Source organism: Brassica oleracea, chromosome C6, assembly GCF_000695525.1.
Source record: "Brassica oleracea var. oleracea cultivar TO1000 chromosome C6, BOL, whole genome shotgun sequence".
Taxonomy (NCBI): domain Eukaryota; kingdom Viridiplantae; phylum Streptophyta; class Magnoliopsida; order Brassicales; family Brassicaceae; genus Brassica; species Brassica oleracea.
The window spans coordinates 32704709-32721683 of NC_027753.1; the positions used below are offsets into that span (position 1 = coordinate 32704709).

At 35.1% G+C, this 16975-nt stretch overlaps 1 protein-coding gene and 2 long non-coding RNA genes across 9 annotated transcripts; all 3 read left to right on the forward strand.

Annotated features, from left to right (window-relative positions):
- The first annotated feature begins 1325 nt into the window (after positions 1-1325).
- On the forward strand, positions 1326-3413 carry LOC106299962. 2 transcript variants are annotated; one of them, XM_013735992.1, is made up of 2 exons: positions 1326-1510; positions 1855-3413. In XM_013735992.1, exon 2 carries the CDS (start codon positions 1902-1904, stop codon positions 2424-2426), a length of 525 nt encoding a protein of 174 aa, XP_013591446.1. In that variant the 5' UTR covers positions 1326-1510; positions 1855-1901; the 3' UTR covers positions 2427-3413. Both variants share the same exon structure in this region, with proteins under 2 accessions (XP_013591446.1, XP_013591447.1).
- A 5769-nt stretch (positions 3414-9182) lies between these two features.
- On the forward strand, positions 9183-11625 carry LOC106299965. 6 transcript variants are annotated; one of them, XR_001261935.1, is made up of 7 exons: positions 9183-9730; positions 10094-10262; positions 10381-10458; positions 10549-10608; positions 10746-10827; positions 10921-11000; positions 11078-11625. It is a non-coding gene; the product is annotated as an uncharacterized LOC106299965 (long non-coding RNA). The 6 variants fall into 6 exon arrangements; XR_001261931.1 differs by having other exon boundaries at positions 10921-11625; XR_001261932.1 differs by having other exon boundaries at positions 10583-10608; positions 10657-10827; positions 10921-11625.
- Positions 11626-16010: 4385 nt separating this feature from the next.
- Positions 16011-16943, forward strand: LOC106299964. The gene is made up of 2 exons (XR_001261930.1): positions 16011-16272; positions 16607-16943. It is a non-coding gene; the product is annotated as an uncharacterized LOC106299964 (long non-coding RNA).
- The last annotated feature ends 32 nt before the right edge of the window (positions 16944-16975 follow it).

Below are 16975 nucleotides of genomic sequence, written 5' to 3' on the forward strand. Positions count from 1 at the left end.
CTGAGTTATTGCTGATGTCTGGAAGAATCTCAGAAGAAGAAGATATTGCTTGGGGACAAAGTGATCTTTGCACAAAAAGATAGAAAGATTAAATGTTTTTGAAGACTTTCAAGACCATATATAACATAAAGTTTATATATCAAAATCCAAGTTGGGAACCTTTTATAAATTATTTGACTAATAAATTAGCTAAGATACATAAAGAACTTAGAAAGACAATTGCACCAAATTTTAGCAAAAAAAAGCATAAAAAAACTTAGGAAGACAATGTGTGAGACTTGGCCGCCGTCGAAAGTATTTAATCTTACACCATATATTGGAAACTAATCACTGTCAATTTGTTCCAATGGATTACAATTTTCAAATAATTCGTATGTTCTTTTTGTAACATGGTACGATGAAAACAACATATGTAGTTAGTCTAAAATTAAACACGAAAATTGGTAGTAATTACGATGATTGAAATTTTGAACACATTTCATTGGTAACATCATGGAGAGTTGTTTAAGGATTTAGACTTAGACCACTTCTTCAAATTATATTCATTCAACAACAATCTTCATAAGTAATTTAAAAGTTGTGAATATTAAACTAAATCCTCACCATATATAAATTTTTAAAAAACACCAGATTATAACTTTAAAATAAATAACCAAAGGTAGAAACCAACATAAAAGTAAAGACTAATCTCTTTGTGACGAGGCCGGAATATCTTAATTTAAAGAGTTATTATTGGTTTATATGATTTAAATGTAAAGTTTCGGAGATGGTTTATTTAAAAAATTGTCTTAAAACTGGTTTGGTCTGTTATTATTTTTATTTATTATGTATTTTCATGAAATGATTTGGAGAACAACATTATCTTTAGTTTGGATCAATTTTTTATTCAATTTAATTTTTATTATGAAACTGTTCAATATGGTATTACAACTCAATAATTCTAAAGTTAAATCGGTTTTAAATTTACAATTTTTTTAATACAAAACCTAAATTAATAAGATAAATGTATTTTAAAGTATAACAAAGTTTAGTTAACTTTGATCCATCTTACTGATCATTCTATATATGATTTCCTTTAATAACAAATTGTGAGTTAAATTATATGAAATATTTTAGACACAAGGCAATCAATAAATTCAAACGAATTTAAATTTCTTACCAATTTAATAGTTTAAAATCGACTGTAGTATATATAAAAATAGTGGAATATTGCCATTGGTTGAATAAAAGTTAACTGAGAGTTCTAGGGTTTCGATGTTTCTACAATTTTGGGATCCTGGGATTATTGAGGAGGCGGGTAGATCTGAATCGGAGGTTCGAATTGGAAATGGGATTTTCCAAGATCGAAAGATTGAAGATGGAATATCGCGATTCTATTTAAAATTGGGATCGGAAGAGATGATCGAGGGTATAAGGAAAACGAAGATTTGGATTTGGCGACAACTAAGGAGTACGAGGATTTTAATTTTGATTTCGATCACCATCAAGATGAAATCGAATCAAGATGAAGGTATTATTTTTCTTTCCGTAAATTTGATCAATCTGAGATTTAGAGATACGGAGAGATTCCGAACAGAGGACTATAAGGAAAGTTGTAATGTGACAACACGAGAAAAAGGGGAATGGAGAAGGAGATTACGGTTAATGGGATTTTTAAGGGAGCTTGATTTGATTAACATGAATCAAAGAGGATATCGAGCAATTAAGGAAATTTGTGGGAGCCGTGGGATGCGAGTTTGGGATCAGTATAAAAGGAATATGGGGTCCTATACTTGGAACATATATTGTGCAACTTTCTCTTGTGCTTTTGATAAAGATCACAGCTTTATTGGTTTTCTTTTGGCAATGACACAGAGTCAGCTATTGGGTAATGTGGGAGAGGGGAAGAATGGAGAAGGAACATGAATCCAGAGGAACAGGAGATGGCTCTCATCTCGAACCTCCCGAAGATATGGAAATTGGAAGAGAGGGTCGTTGGCTCGGATCTGGGTTTTGGGAAGTTCCAGTTTGACTTCGACAAGGTGGAGGATTTGGAAGGAATTCTTAAGCTTCAACCTTTCCATTTCGATTACTGGATGTTGTCTTTGGCGCGTTGGCAACCTAAGAAGTCAATACTCTTCCCGTCAGAGATAACTTTCTGGGTTCGAATCATAGGAGTTCCGGGAGAATTCAAAACAGTACCCACTTTCGAGAGTATTGGGGATGCCTTAGGAAGGACGGTGGCAGTAGACTTGGATCACTCGCGTGTGCAAGTGGTGGTTGATGCTTTTAAGGAGCTTTGTTTCGAAACAACGGCTGACTTCACGGGTGGGGAGTTCTATGATGGTGAGGAAGCCCCGGTTTCGCTGCGGTACGAGAAGCTATTTGGCTATTGTCAGGTTTGTGGTTGTTTGTGCCACAAAGATGAACTCTGCCCCTTACACTAATAAGAATCCAGAAAAGAAACATGAAGGAAGAGAAGGGAATGGTGCTTGGTATGATGGTGGGAAGTACGATGATCGCGCAAGAAGTTATAAAGGTGTAGTTATCAATGGAAATCAGGTTCAACAGAATAAAGAATGAGAGAGCCGGGAGTATTATAGCAAGGGCAAGGGTAAGATGGGGGAGGAAGCAGACTCTAAATGGACGAAGGTGGCAGAGAGAGGAAGTAAGAGAGCCTACACTAATAGTGGAACTCATAGAGGTGATGGGGAAGCTTTGCGGTACAGAACTGCGAGGAAAGAGGACTTTAGGTCTGGCGCCTCAAGTGGACAAACTCGACCATCTACAGGGCAGAATAGGGAGCAACAGCCTCAGCATGGTGCTCATGAGGAAGCTCGCGAGGAGGGTGAGATCAGATCCGTAGAAGAGTGTCGCAACACGCTACCTTCCCAAGCGTTTCAAGTTGAGCTGGCTAAAACTCAGGCTGAGGGAACGAAAGTCATTTTGGATCCTATTGATGTTGACCAAGGTCTGGCTGTGGTACATGATATGCAGGAGGATCAGGTTGGTTTAGAGCAGGAGGATCAGGTTCATTTAGAGGAGGAGGATGTTATGGATATGGATGAGATTAAGACTCATTTACTTGAGAATGGGATAGATATGGATGCAAAGGATTTCATGGAGAAGTTATCATAGGAGGAAATTGAGGAGGAGGGCAAGGAACAGGAAGATGAGAGTAACGCTCAAGACACAGATGAAGTGGTAGTTGTGGATGATGTGCAAGGCAAGCTTGGAGGAGATGCAGTGAAGAAGCATGGCTTGCGCAAGAGGTTGTTCAAGTCTTCAAGCAGCACTATGGGAAGCACAAAAATGAGAGTGTTTAATGCGCTTGCGTCCCCACGAAAGCGAGCTGCAGCAAAGCCAGGAGCACGACAGGGAGATACCGGTAAGCATGTGGAGAGTAAGGGTGTTTCCAACCCGAAAATTGGGAATCAGAGGGTCTGATTTTTGGATAGAGTCTTTTTTTTTTGTGTGCACAAACTACTTCATTTAAATTAAGGGTTCGTTACAAAAGCTTTCAAGGTTTGCTTTGCCACCATATCAGCAGCCATTACAGAGCTTCTGTTTACCCAATGAAAAGAAACTGAACTAAAACATTCCGATAGAGTTCTAATATCCGAGAGGATTCCATGCAAATCTGAGATGTTTGAACCCTCTTGTATTGCTGTCACCAATATCTTCGAGTCCGATTCAAAGGAGATTTGCTTGTAATCCCATAAAAGTGCCTGCTCCATTGCTGTAAGCATAGCTAGACCCTCCGCCACGAGGGATAGAGTCTTTCTTCAAGAGTTTTTAAGCAGGCAGGGCCTGTCTTATGTTTCTTTTTGTCTTCTGGTTTTAATAAGCTCTACGAGCATTTGCATCTTTTTGGTTTCTAAAAGTAGTAAGAGGTTGGTCTTACTTGCGTTGTTATGGCTAGTGATAAGGTCTTTCTTTGAGGTTAAGAAATGGAATAATAAAATAATCTTGTGTTATGGGTTTGGTTGCTTAATTATGGTAATGTGCTTATGCTTGCGATTTGAGTATATATATGGCTGTGGGAGTCGAATATGGGATATTGGTATAGTAGGTATGGCAAGGAATAAGAGATATAGTAGTCTAGGGGTGGGAAGGAATAGTCTGGTGAGCTTGATAGGTTGCAGGAATCTTTTAATTCAGTGGTGGCATATCACGTTAGGAGATTGTGTTTTTCTTTTGTTGGCATTTGTGATTATGGATTATCCCATAGTTTCCGTTTGCTGTTGCTGGGGTAGAGTAAGCTCTATTTATATTATATATGTTCCATGCTCGGGGAAGTATTGGTGTATCAGATATGGTGCTGCAGATTTTTTTGTAAAGAATAGCTTGAGGGGTGTGGACTGGCCTTTTATATATGTCATGGTGCGAGAGGTTTTTGGGTTATTGGTATCATTAAACCAGGATCAGTCACAGTTACGATGGAAGGGATTATATTGTTATATATATGCGATGCGAGGCGATGGGTTTCTCCCACACCAAGGTGATAGTGGGGAATGGTATTTTGGTCAAATAAACTGGCTAGAAAAAGAAATTGGTAGCGATGATAGAGTGTTTTGCTCGAGGCATATAGTGTGTGACTTTGGTCGTATCCTAGATCGTATATTTTATTTAATTTATGGTATAGGTTTTGCATTAATATGGAGACTAAATGTTAAAAACCGTTTTGTCTTCGTGGCATCATTTTGGTTGTTTTTGGCATGGTTAAGATTACAAAGAAAGGAAGATATTTGGACAGTGGAAATAGGGTATCATTACACCCATCTAATCGGCTCTTCAGAGCACACAAACAACAATTTTTTTAAATGTGGATTCTGAGTTAGAATTGCCGAGGAATGGGAAGCAAGTGGATTTTAAGTTATTTGAGTGAGATAAGGTATAAACATAAACCGGATTTTTTGTTTTTAGCAGAAACAAAGCATGATTCAGAGTTTGTTCAAAAATGGCAAGCTCATTTTGGATTTGATAATTTGGTCACCATAGACCCGGTGGGGAGAAGTGGAGGATTAGCGCTTTTCTATAATAATGAGTATCAGGTACAGGTTTTATATTCTAGTAACCGGATGATTGATGTGGAAGCGGAAGCTCTGGGCAAAAAGGTCTATCTTACCTTTGTATATGGAGATCCAGTTCAAAAATTGCGGGAACAAGTGTGGGAACGGTTAACTAGATATGGCTTGGCGCGAACTGACCCTTGGTTCATTATTGGTGATCTTAATGAGATTACTAGAAATCATGAAAAAGATGGAAGGTCTATAAGGAGTGCGGATTTTTTTATTCCTTTCAATAATATGATAAGAAATAGTGGTCTACTAGAATTCCCGGCTAAGGGGAATAAAATGTCATGGCAAGGGCGAAGAGGAAAAGGGAAAGGGGCAGTGATGGTTAGATGTCGCCTAGACCGGGCCCTAGCAAACAAAGAGTGGCATACTCTATTTCCATGTTCCTTTACAGAGTATAGAAATCATGAAAAAGATGGAAGGTCTATAAGGAGTGCGGATTTTTTTATTCCTTTCAATAATATGATAAGAAATAGTGGTCTACTAGAATTCCCGGCTAAGGGGAATAAAATGTCATGGCAAGGGCGAAGAGGAAAAGGGAAAGGGGCAGTGATGGTTAGATGTCGCCTAGACCGGGCCCTAGCAAACAAAGAGTGGCATACTCTATTTCCATGTTCCTTTACAGAGTATCTTGGGTTGGTGGCTTCAGATCATCGTCCAGTGGTGGCTTATATAGAAGATAAAGTCCCCAGGAGGAAAGGACAATTTCGGTTAGATAAGAGATGGATTGGACAAGCGGGTCTTCTGGAATCAATTACAATGGGCTGGATAGACCATAATGAAGCAAGAGCAGGAGGGGGCGCAGAGAGTATAGTGGCAAAAATTAGTAATTGTCGTCATGAAATTGCTAAATGGCGGAAAAATAATCCACCTTATGGTAAGGAAAAAATAAATGAGTTACAACAAGCACTTGAAGAGATACAAACATATAATACCAAGACTCAAGAAGATATTCTGGAGGTTTCTAGGAAATTACAGGATGCATATAAGGATGAAGAAGAGTATTGGCATCAAAAAAGTAGGAACATGTGGTATTCATCTGGGGATCTTAATACAAAATTTTATCATGCTTTAACTAAGCAACGGAGGGTTCGTAATAGGATTGTTGGATTACATGATGATAATGGGAATTGGATTACAGAGGATAATGGAGTGGAAAAAGGTGGCAGTGGATTATTTTGAGGACCTATTTAGTATCACCTCTCCATCGGAATTTGATAGTTTCCTGACGGAGATTACACCGACCATCACCCCTCAGATGAATCAATGTTTGTTGAGGCTAGCAACGGAGGAGGAGGTTAAAGAGGCTCTATTTATGATGCACCCAGAAAAGGCGCCAGGTCCGGATGGCATGACATCACTATTCTTCCAACATTCTTGGCATGTTATTAAGAAAGATTTGGTAGAGATGGTGAATAATTTTCTGGTTTCGGGGGCAATGGATGCACGACTAAATATTACTAATATATGTATGATACCAAAAACGGAGAGACCTACAAAGATGACGGAATTGAGACCAATCAGTCTCTGTAATGTAGGATATAAAATCATTTCCAAGGTCTTGTGTCAGCGATTGAAAATCACTCTTCCTTTACTCATATCAGAGACTCAATCGGCTTTTGTGGCAGTAAGGTTGATTTCTGATAATATTCTTATCGCCCAGGAAATGTTTCATGGATTGCGGACTAATAAAGCATGCCAGAGAAACTATATGGCAACTAAAACAGATATGAGCAAAACATATGATAGAGTAGAATGAGATTTTATTGAGGCTTTATTGAAGAAAATGAGTTTTGATCTTCATTGGATTAAATTGATGATGAAATGCATTTCATCGGTTCAATATCGGGTTCTTATAAATGGTCAACTCCGTGGCCTCATTGTTCCACATAGAGGTCTACGTCAAGGAGATCCTTTATCGCCTTATTTATTTATTCTCTGCACTGAGGCTTTAATTGCAAACATAAAAAAGGCAGAGAGAGAGAAACAAATTACAGGAATGAAGGTAGCTAGAGCTTGGCCATCGATTTCTCATTTGCTTTTTGCGGATGATAGTCTCTTCTTTTGTAAAGCTCAAAAGGAAGAGTGTCAAACCATCCTTAGGATTTTAACGGATTATGAGGCAGTCTCGGGCCAGCTAATAAATTTTGATAAATCTTCCATTCAATTTGGATATAAGATTGAAGAACCTGCCAGACAAGAATTAAGGGATATTTTGGGTATTCAGAATTTTGGAGGAATGGGATCATATCTTGGTCTTCCAGAAAATCTGGGGGGATCAAAGATTCAAGTTTTTAGTTTTGTTCAGGATCGTTTAAATAATTGAGTAAATGGGTGGACTTTCAAGTTTCTTACAAAAGGGGGAAAGGAAGTGATTATTAGGTCGGTGATCACGGCATTACCAAATCATTCGATGTCCTGTTATCGATTACCTAAAGCAACGGTGAAAAAACTGACAAGTGCGGTATCACAATTTTGGTGGAGCCCAGGGAGAAGCACAAGAGGGATGCACTGGAAATCATGGGACAAGGTATATGCAGATAAGGAGGAAGGTGGCTTAGGTTTTAAAGATATCACTGATTTCAATACAGCGATGCTTGGTAAACAGTTATGGCGTCTGATAGAGAAGCCAAATAATTTATTTTCTCGAGTCTTCAAAGGTCGGTATTATAGGAATGCTTCACCCTTGGAACCGATTCGCTCATATTCTCCGTCATATGGCTGGCGGAGTATTGTTTCTGCTAGATCTCCGGTTAGCAAAGGACTAATCAAAAGGGTGGGATCAGGATCTTCTATATCAGTATGGAATGACCCTTGGCTCCCAACCACTCGCCCGAGTAGAGATGGATGGCAATTTACAAAAAATGGAAAATATACGGTTAAATCAGGATATCAGGTAGAACGGATTTATCCAGATAGAGAAAGACCACCATTACTGATTGGTCCTACAGTTGATGTTTTAAAGGCTCACTGCTGGAAAATATGGTGCCCACCAAAGTTAAAACATTTCCTATGACAATTAGTAACATGATGCATAGCAGTGCGAAGAATTTACAGGCAAGGGGATTTAAGGGGATATTTGTTGTACCCGATGTGGAGCTCCTGAGGAATCGATAAATCATGTATTTTTTGAATGTCCTCCAGCTCTCCAGGTTTGGGCTCTTTCGAAGATACCATCAAACCCAGTCTATTTTCCAACAAGTTCCCTATTCACAAATATGGATCATCTATTCTGGAGAGTTCTCCCGCAGATGGAAGATCACCAGTTTGCATGGATTCTATGGTATATTTGGAAAGTTAGGAATAATAAAGTTTCCAGCAACTTGGATATAGATCCTATGGATACGATTAAATTGGCGGAAACAGAATCAACATTATGGACTGAGGCACAAGTAGTAAATGACCAGAGGACGCCAACACCAAGAATAGATATGGTATTGCCGCCGATCCCAGGAAGATGGTGTTTTACGGATGGCTCGTGGAAGGAGGGTGCTAGGTTTTCAGGACAAGGTTGGCTTAGTACTTTGGAAGGTTTTGATGGATTGCTGGGGGCGAGGAATGTAAGGGCTAGTCTTTCGCCTCTTCATGCGGAGATGGAAGCACTTTTATAGGCAATGGAATGCATGAGGAACTTACGTCAATTTCAGGTTACGTTTGCAACAGATTGTTCTCAATTGGCGAAGATGGTTTGAGAACCAGAAGAATGACCAGCTTTTGCAACTTATTTGGAAGATATCAAGACCCTGAAAGAGAGTTTCACTCGATCGGAGATCATCTATGTACCACAGAGGCAAAATTCAAAGGCGGATAGTCTAGCACGCAGTGCAAGAAAACAACCGTCTTTAGTCGTTCACATGGATGCAGATCACCCGGTTTGGTTCACAGAGTCAATATGAGTCTGTATTGTTGATGACAAAAAAAAAACAATTTATATTCAAATGTTATGGCAATTTTTTTAATTTAATTTAAACTTAAACAAATACGCCCGGGAAAAGCCCCTAGTCAATACACAATACTAAAAGGCAAATATAAACCATCTAGAGATGTCGACGTCGGATTGAAAAATCAGCCAATTAAATTCGTCTTTACTGCCATGTCATCTGGGGGCCAGTCAACAAAGAAACCCTAGGACTCACTCATCGACTTCGTCTTCTCTGTTTTCTCTTCATCACAACTCCGTTACAGAGTCTCATCTGCTCTCAATCAATGGTGTTGTTCAATACACTTTTCATGGATTTGTTTCGCCTCCCTCTCTTTCTCCTTCTTTATAAACCACTTCGTATTTACTTGCTTCTTTTCAATCCCGAAAACTCCTCTGAAAAAGTTCAAACAATGACGATGAAACCAACCTCAAATGAATTTTTATCAGTAAAAGCAGATGGATCGCTGGTTGTGCGGCTGTGCGATTGTTTGCGCGAAAATATTGATTTTCTTTCCTGCGTTTGCTGATTCCTGGCACAATTCATTTTCATCCTTAGGATGAGTCCCCTGTTCGTTTTATCAACGCTGCGACAAGCCGCGGCAGCTCAAAATCATCTCTTCAGTTGCGGCAAACACGTGACTCGCCGATTTGTAGGCCGTTCGTTGTAGATCCACCATTGAAGTGTGTCTCTTCAGATTCGGGAATCTTGGAATGTGAAGAAATCCAGTGAATTTATGGAAAATTAATTCCGGTAAGCAAACACATGACCACCTTCCAATTTTTCATGAAGATTTTTGACCACCTTCCAATTTCATGAAGATTTTTATACTTTACAATTCATAGAAAAGTAGTCTACTTTTGTTTCTTTCACTTTTCATTTCATCTGTTTGAAACCTAGAATACATGCCTAGACAGGCCTTGTCTGAACTCTTTCATTCTTCTCTCTTCCATGGATCTGTTTCTTAAAATGATAGCACTTCATTACTGAGCTTGGAAGCTGTCTGTTCTTCTGTAGACGCCAAGCCGTCAATAAAGCATAAATCTTTGCTAATATTGTCAAATCAATTGATGAATGGTTATAAAGGTATAGTTTTTATTTTTGTTGTTATTGCAGTTACTTTGTCGAAGACAAAAAGAAAGGAAGGGAGGGAGCACAAGGAGAGTGTTGTTAATTGAAACAGAGAGGCTGTCAAGAAATATAATTCTGAATATGCTTTCTCTTTTGAAAACATGAGAAATATCAAATTCAAGGAGTTCAGACAACAATATAGGCACAATGGAAGGTCGGTTTCTTTGTTGTTGTTTTTTTAACTATGAATAAATGGGTGTTGCTTGAATGTAATTGAGATTAATATATGTACATTAAGTCTTTGATTTGTAGTTTGGTTCTTATTGGTTCAGGCTCAAACAAAGTGATGCAGGTTGTCTTGGTCATTCTGCTTCTGATGAAATCCGTCATGCCATCTTTAGAGCCTCAAGGTTGTGTACTATGTTTCTTAAAGTTGTATTATACTTGGTCTAAACTGTTGTCTGATGCGTTTTTGCATATGTTTTGGAATGTTTTTGAAGCTGCTTTATGGTGATGCTGGACTTCTTATTGCAGATATGCCAAATGAAGAGGTTGAAAAGGTATCATCTCTCTCCCGCAGTCCTCTTTTTTACAAAGCAACAATGAAGGACTTATGCTGTATCCATCTCTCTCTTGGCTTTCCCGTATCTTCAAAATTCTTCTTTTGGTTATTATCGCAGCTTATTTAACGCGACAGTTTATTTAACGCGATGACTTATTTAACGCTTCTGAAAGTTCAGAATTTTCAAGGACTAGAAGCACTGCAGTAGAAACGGCTTGTGAGTAAAACTATTGCAAGCTTGACTGTGTTTATCTTCATTACTGATTAACTCTATTTTGGTACAAATGATTGATCAGGTTGAGTATTGCAGGTTGGCTTTTCCTGATACTACTTCTGGAACACACTTCTATTTTGACAATGAATGTCTCACCGGCCAGAGTTTTCTGCAGCGTAAGAGATTCCATACTAACTGTTGTTTATGAAATCTGATACACCCTGTTCTCCAAAGACGGTTTAATTTTTTTTAGTAGTTTACCTGGATCTGATGATGGTTAGAGCTTCACATCTTCCAAGTATGGAGATGTGCAAAAAATTGAAACAGTTACTCTTGCTGAACTGAACAATTACGTACTGAACTCTCCACCGCAGGTTCGTCCACTTAGTTCGTTTTATAGCTATATGTTTTGATTCTCTGAAATCATCAAGACAGTCCGGTGGACCCAACAGCACAAGCTCCTCAAACTTCTGCTCCCAAGAAAGTTCTGATGCCCAAGAAGACCCATTGCATTTAAGAGATCCAACGCAGGAGTTTATGTGTTATAAACAGAGGTTGCGGTCCCATTAGCTATCTAGAATTTTAAGTATGAGTCCAATAATAAAGTAGTACTTTCCGTTCTCACCGAACCCAGCGTAATCTGGTTATTTTCTTATTACGGTTTAGTTTTGGTTTCAAATTTTTTGTTTCAATGGTATCAATTTTTTTTACAGCCGAAGGTATAAATCTTAAGACTTTAAAATGAAGATAAGTGTACCTCATGTTGTAAGATGAATTATTAAACAGCACAATTAACAGACAGATTAGAATGACCCTATTTAGTTTTACCAGTGTGACTTGATTCATAAATTGAATTTAAACTCCTGTTGAGTTGCACAGAAAACTATCATCCACGCATTGGCATCTTACATCAAGCAAAGCCTGCGCAATTGTACATCGTCAATCGTAAACATTGAAACCATGTCTAGATTTAATTTTCAATACCTCAATACACTTGGGAATGCAGAGCTGAACTGACATAGCAGATTTCTTGAGATCAACGTATCTATCTCCAAACATAAGTTAAGAGTTTTGTGGAAAAATGTTTTATTACTTTCCACATGACTTCCGATCATTACAAGGTTTATTAAGAACTTTTTTTTGAGGCTATAAGCATTTAATGGTGTCTACATATGATTTAAAATAACTAATTAAAAAAAAAGTTAAATTTCTTAAAATAATACCATTTTACAAAAAGGTTTTCAATCAAAAATATCCTAACATTTGAGTTTAGAGTTTAGTATTCAAGGGGTGAGGTTGAATTTATAAACTTTTATAAATAATTCTTAAATATTTAGTTTCTTATTGTCTAACAAAAAACTATTTAAAGTCCATTAAATTTCATAAAATATTATTGTGATATTAAATTAAAATTAAAGTATTATATTTATTAATATTACAATTATTAAAATTAAACTCATACTTGATTTTTTTGATTTTACAATGATGAACTTAAAAGCCATGTATGTACAAAAGTGAACAATAAATATATAAAATCATATATCCATTATGAGTCTTTGCAGAAAAAAATCAAAACTAAACAAAACAACAATTAGTTCCGCACAAATTAACATAGTTTAAATATATTTAAAACCACAAAAATTAAATCTGTGAATTAAATAAAAAACTTAATCAATGTAAAAATTTGAAAATAGTGGTAAAAATAGTTAGAATTAAAATTAAGCAACATATGAAAAACTGATTAATAGTTGTATCAATTCCTTATTGAAAATTAATTATTTATACATATTATCTATCAAAAATATACACTCCCTAAAATAACCACAACCAACAAACAAAATAATGAATAGCGCACCAATCTATAGATTATTTCAACATCATTCACTCATAAACTCTATAAAATATAACATTTTGTAACAAAACACCAAAATTCAAAAAACTAACACAGACAAACATAAAATATAACCATTAAAATCATGAACTATTTTATAGAAAAACACAAAATCATGAATACTACATCCAACCATAGTTAAATAATATCACATATCGATTCATAAAAAATATATAAATAACATTTTATTTTAATAAACAAAAAATATCCAAAAATAATTAAAAGACCTTTGATAAGAAACGACAGTTAATCAACCAATTACTATTTTGTCCTAACAGATATGTCACACTTTATACGAAAAGATGATACCAGTATAAGAAAAACAACCAATCATAAGTTAACAATTAAAAATAATAAATAAATATAAAAATGAACTAAATACTATATGATGACAAAAATAACTAAATATCATATTAATATAATTTAGAATATATTTTATATATTTCTAATTCATTTTACTTTACAAATTCTTAAAATCTGATTTAATAGATTCAATGATACACAATCAAACATATTAAAATGGTTGTAGATATTCCAGAATTCAAAAACTGATTTCACATTAGCAACTTAATCTATAATATTGTTTTAATGCATTATTTGAGAATTGTGTTCTTCCTATTCATTCATTTACGATATAATTATGTCTTTTTCAAATAAGATAATCTAAAGAGCCAACAAAATAACAAAAAAATGCAAATTAGTTATACAAAATTTTAAATATAATATAGTATAAAATGCAATAGTTCAAATACACATAAAATGATAAATTTTCAATAAATAATCCGGGTGTAACCCGGTGAGAATCTCTAGTATCTATAATTTGTCTCCACTAAAATGAAATTATAAAATCCGGCCATCCTGGAAATTGAGTGATGCTAATATAATAGAATAAACTTTGCCTAAAACTACCAAAACTCCAAGACCCATAAATAAACCTAAGTCTTCGATGGCTTCAATTCTAACACAAACCACACAAACCATAAATAGTTTTCACCAAGGGCTTTATCCATATGGGGAAACACAAGAACGAGAAGGAGGAGAAAGAGAAGCATGGAAGATACTTTAGAAGATGTCATCTTAGTATTGTCTCTTAATTTACTGATGAGTGATGATCAGTATGACTCATTCGTGAAGATGTCATCTGTCGATAGAGAAAGTGGCAAAAAGAAAATTTTTAATGAAAGGAATGAGAAGATGTTTTGATAAGACATTCTGTATTTTATAAATGATATTTTCAAGTAGTTATAAATATTATTTAATAGTAATAAATAAACAGAATATAATTGCAAAAGATTATTTGATAGTAATGTTTTGTTTAAGAATATTTATAATTAGTTTTAAAAAAGGAGGATTACTATTAAATAATATTTATAATTACTTTTTAAAATAATTGTTTTTGTTATCATGAACACAAGTCAAAATCTTAAATATATAATTTTCATTGTGTGACAATCATGTTAATTAATAACTTTTAATACTAAAATTTATATAATATGATATATGGATTATCACTAAAAAGATAATTTGTTTTTATCCAGTGTTTGAATTTTAATTTTTTCGTTTGTAATAATTTTACATTTAAAAACTATACACCTTTTTTTGTTGACCATGACATTTCAAAAATGATGATTAAAAAAATGTTGAAATTTGAATTTTGGTTGTTCAATTCTGACAACAAAACTAGCAATGAAAACATATAGAAAGATGAATGACACAATTAGCGTGCAACTTTTCTCACTTTGAAAACATAGCTTGAATCGTCATCTTTGGTATTTCAGCATCAACACCATGGAACCCCCGATAAACACTTCTGTTTACTAATATCTTCACGAGGCCACCATCAAGATCGTGGATCATTAATGCGGGTTTCAACGATCATTCAAATTGCTCTAAACCGCTTCAAACCACTCTAAACCTCATAAATTCAAAAGCTGATTCCAATTAGCGTTTGCGATTGCGGGCAATTGCAGGAGGGTAATTTTTTTTTTTAACAATATATATAAAAAAGTAAAAATATTTAATAAAAATTTTAAAATTGAAATTATGAAAATACTAAATATATCTAATATATTTAATTAATATTATAAAATTTTATAATAAAAATAATTTCAATAATTTTTTTAAATTAAAATTATAACTTTCTAAATATAAATTTTATATTTATTATAATTTTATGATTTTTGATATTTTTACAATTATATTAAATATAAATATTGTTAACTTATTTTTTTGACTGTTACCGCATTTGATAGTTAACCAGTCATAAGCCTACTGTAAAGATACCAATTTTTAACCACATTACCAGCCGTATAAATCTTTTAAAACCGTTAGAAACCACAACCGTCTGCATCTGGAAACTCTCGCAACCCCAACCGCTTCGTTTGAACCAGTGAGACCCTAAGTCCTTTTTCAAAGAAAAAAGGATCGTGGAGCACCGCATTTTGAGACTCCCACCTCTATGCATTAAAGAAGACCTATTCTTCCATTGTCTTAACTAAGGATGGGCAAAAAAAAAAAAACCGAACCGAGTTAAACCGGACCAATCGAACCCAAACCGATTCAAACCGAACCAAAGTCTATTTCAAACCGAACCAAAGTCTATTTCAAACCATTCGGTTGAATATTTTCCCAACCAGAATGGTTTAACCGAACCGAACCGAGAAACCAATGTGTTTTTATAATTATTTAAATTAAAAATATTAGTACTACCAATATACTAAAATTCTAATGCTAAACAACATATTTTCCATTTTTTATTGATTACCGTATATGATGATATTTACCACGAGTCTTGTGACCGACTGTTGGTGTATGAATCTGGTCTCCTCCGTCATGAAGATCAAACTACCCATTTGGTTTAAAGGCCTTGACAGACGACGTGTCTTGACTTTGCCGAGATCGTGTCCTTGTTAAACATAGGCGAGTTTTGAGCATCTTACAAACACATCGTTTATGATATTGCTAAAGTTTAAGCCAAAGCAAAAGCTTATTATTACCAAAAAAGGAGTGTTAATCTTTAACGTCTAATTTTACGAACTCAGTAGTATTATATAGTCAAGCAAATTAATTTGGGTTATTCACTAGTCAATTAAAAATCTAAGATATTGAAATTCTAATTTAATAATTTATCTATAATATATATGAGTGAAATGAAATATGATAAAATCCTGGAATAATATCTATAATTTATCTATAGTATCTGCTCCACTAAAATAAAATGATAATATCCTGCCATCCTGGAAATTGAGTGATGCTAATATAATAGAATAAACTTTGCCTAAAACTACCAAAACTTCAAGACCCATAAGTGAAATCTAAGTCTTCGATGGCTTCTACTCTAACACAAACCACACAAACCATAAATAGTTTCCACCTCTTCATTCTATATAAGCATACGAATGAGTCATACTGATCATCATTCATTAGTAAATTAAGATACAATACTAAGATGGCATCTTCTAAAGTATCTTCCATGCTTCTCTTTCTCCTCCTTCTCGTTCTTGTGTTTCCCCATATGGATAAAGCCCTTGGTGAAGAAAGACAGCTCCACGAACTTAGTTAGTCTTTTTGTCTTTAAATATATAAAGTCATAGCTATTTACTCTATTATTTTGATCTATTTAGAAATGTTTTGAACTTTTTTTTTCTTTAATTTAGCTTGGTTTTAGTTCACAACTAACTATATCACATTAATTTTTATAAACAGAAGATAAACCATTGTAGTTTTGTTTCCTGTCTTGTTTCGTTCAGACCGAAGTTTATTGTGATAGATGACAAAATAAAACAATATATATATGTATTTAAGTTGGGATTATGCGAATTGATAGACAAATGTCCACTTTACCAAAACTTGGCGTTGTAGTAATTAATTCGTTAAGTGGTTTTGGTGTAGAAGGCACAGAGCATCCCGATCAACTGATGACGGTTGGAAGGAGCCTTCTCTTTCGCATCCCTCCATGCCCACCGTCCTTATGTAAGCCTCGTCCGATAAGAATTCCTCCCCGACTTCGTACACCTCCACCCCCTCCACGGCATTGAAGGTTTCCAAAAGGCAAAAACACATGGATCCCAAAATATTTGGATGAAAATATATTTTCGTAATTCCTCACTATAAATGTAATTCTGAAATTTTCTTTCAAAATAAAGAGATCATGCCACTCGGGATGATGGTATGATGATATGTTGTTGTAAGTTTTAAGCTATTGTATGATGATATATTTGTTGATATTGTGTCGATAGAGAAAGTGGCAAAAAAGAAAAA